Raw genomic sequence first — 1,017 nt, forward strand, 5'->3', positions numbered from 1 at the left:
GGAATTTCAGTTTACTTCCTGAATTGACTGAATTGAAATGGAATTGACCCCAACCCCTGGCTCACATAGTCTAGAGTTCTCTTTACACTGGACCGTGTTACCATTGAAAATCCTCCTTATTCCTTACCCAGGAACATCATGAGCGTGGTCTTGGCGAAGGCCACCAGGGTCATACCCACCATGACACTCAGGATCCCTATGAGAATGATGACGAGGTCGGGGACGCCGCAGCGAGAGAACACCGTCACGCCCACGAAGCTGGTCAGGAACACCGTGGTGGACAGCGCCGAGCCGTAGCCAATCAGGATCTCGGTCCAGCACAGCGGCTGGTTGAGCTCGTACAGCGTGATCATGGAGAGCCCGCCCATGTTGGCGAAGGAGAAGGAGGAGAAGAGGAGCAAGAGGAGCACCAGGAGGATATTGCGCCTCCTGCTGGCCCCTGCAAACAACTGGTAGACCCCGCAGGCCAGCTGACGCATGGCGGTGCGGCGCGGAGATCCGTCCAGGGGGTCATCTGGAGGTCGTTGGAGCGTCTCCTCCAGGATGAAGACGGCGTAGAGCAGGTTGAAACAGTGGAACAGAGCAGAGGTGAAYAAGGGCCAGTTGAAACCTGCTGCTTGGAGGAAGTATCCCGTAGAGAGAGAGGCCACTCCAGACAGCAGGCCGATCACCATGTCCACCCCGGCCATACGCAGGGTCTTCTGCTGTCCGTCCTCACACAGGTCAGCGATGTACGAGAAACAACCKCCCAGGAACGTCCCCGASCCCCCYAACAGGGCGCTGACGAACGACGAGACGATGAGGAGGTAGAGGTCGAGCTCGAAGAAGGAGATGGCCAGGAAAGACAGGACGTAGAACAGAGAGCCAATCAGAGGCAGGATGATGGTGATCTTGCGTCCGCGCTGGTCGCTGTAGGCAACGAGGATGAGGGTGACGGCCAGGGAGGGGATCATGGAGAAGAGCTCGGTGTAGAGGGAGAAGAGAGACGCCGCCTTCTGGACCTCCTGGTGTAAACAA

At 57.6% G+C, this 1,017-nt stretch overlaps 1 protein-coding gene across 2 annotated transcripts in view; it reads right to left on the reverse strand.

Moving 5' to 3' along the window:
* slc46a3 (solute carrier family 46 member 3) overlaps positions 1 to 1,017 on the reverse strand; it is a 39,730-nt gene that overhangs the window by 20,458 nt on the left and 18,255 nt on the right. For both annotated transcript variants that reach the window (XM_024141145.2, XM_070440322.1), the window contains exon 3: positions 128 to 1,004. In XM_024141145.2, coding sequence (XP_023996913.2) covers positions 128 to 1,004 — 877 coding nt within the window. The remainder of the gene's footprint in view (positions 1 to 127; positions 1,005 to 1,017) is intronic.

Source organism: Salvelinus sp. IW2-2015, unplaced genomic scaffold (genome assembly GCF_002910315.2).
Source record: "Salvelinus sp. IW2-2015 unplaced genomic scaffold, ASM291031v2 Un_scaffold2416, whole genome shotgun sequence".
Lineage (NCBI taxonomy): Eukaryota > Metazoa > Chordata > Actinopteri > Salmoniformes > Salmonidae > Salvelinus > Salvelinus sp. IW2-2015.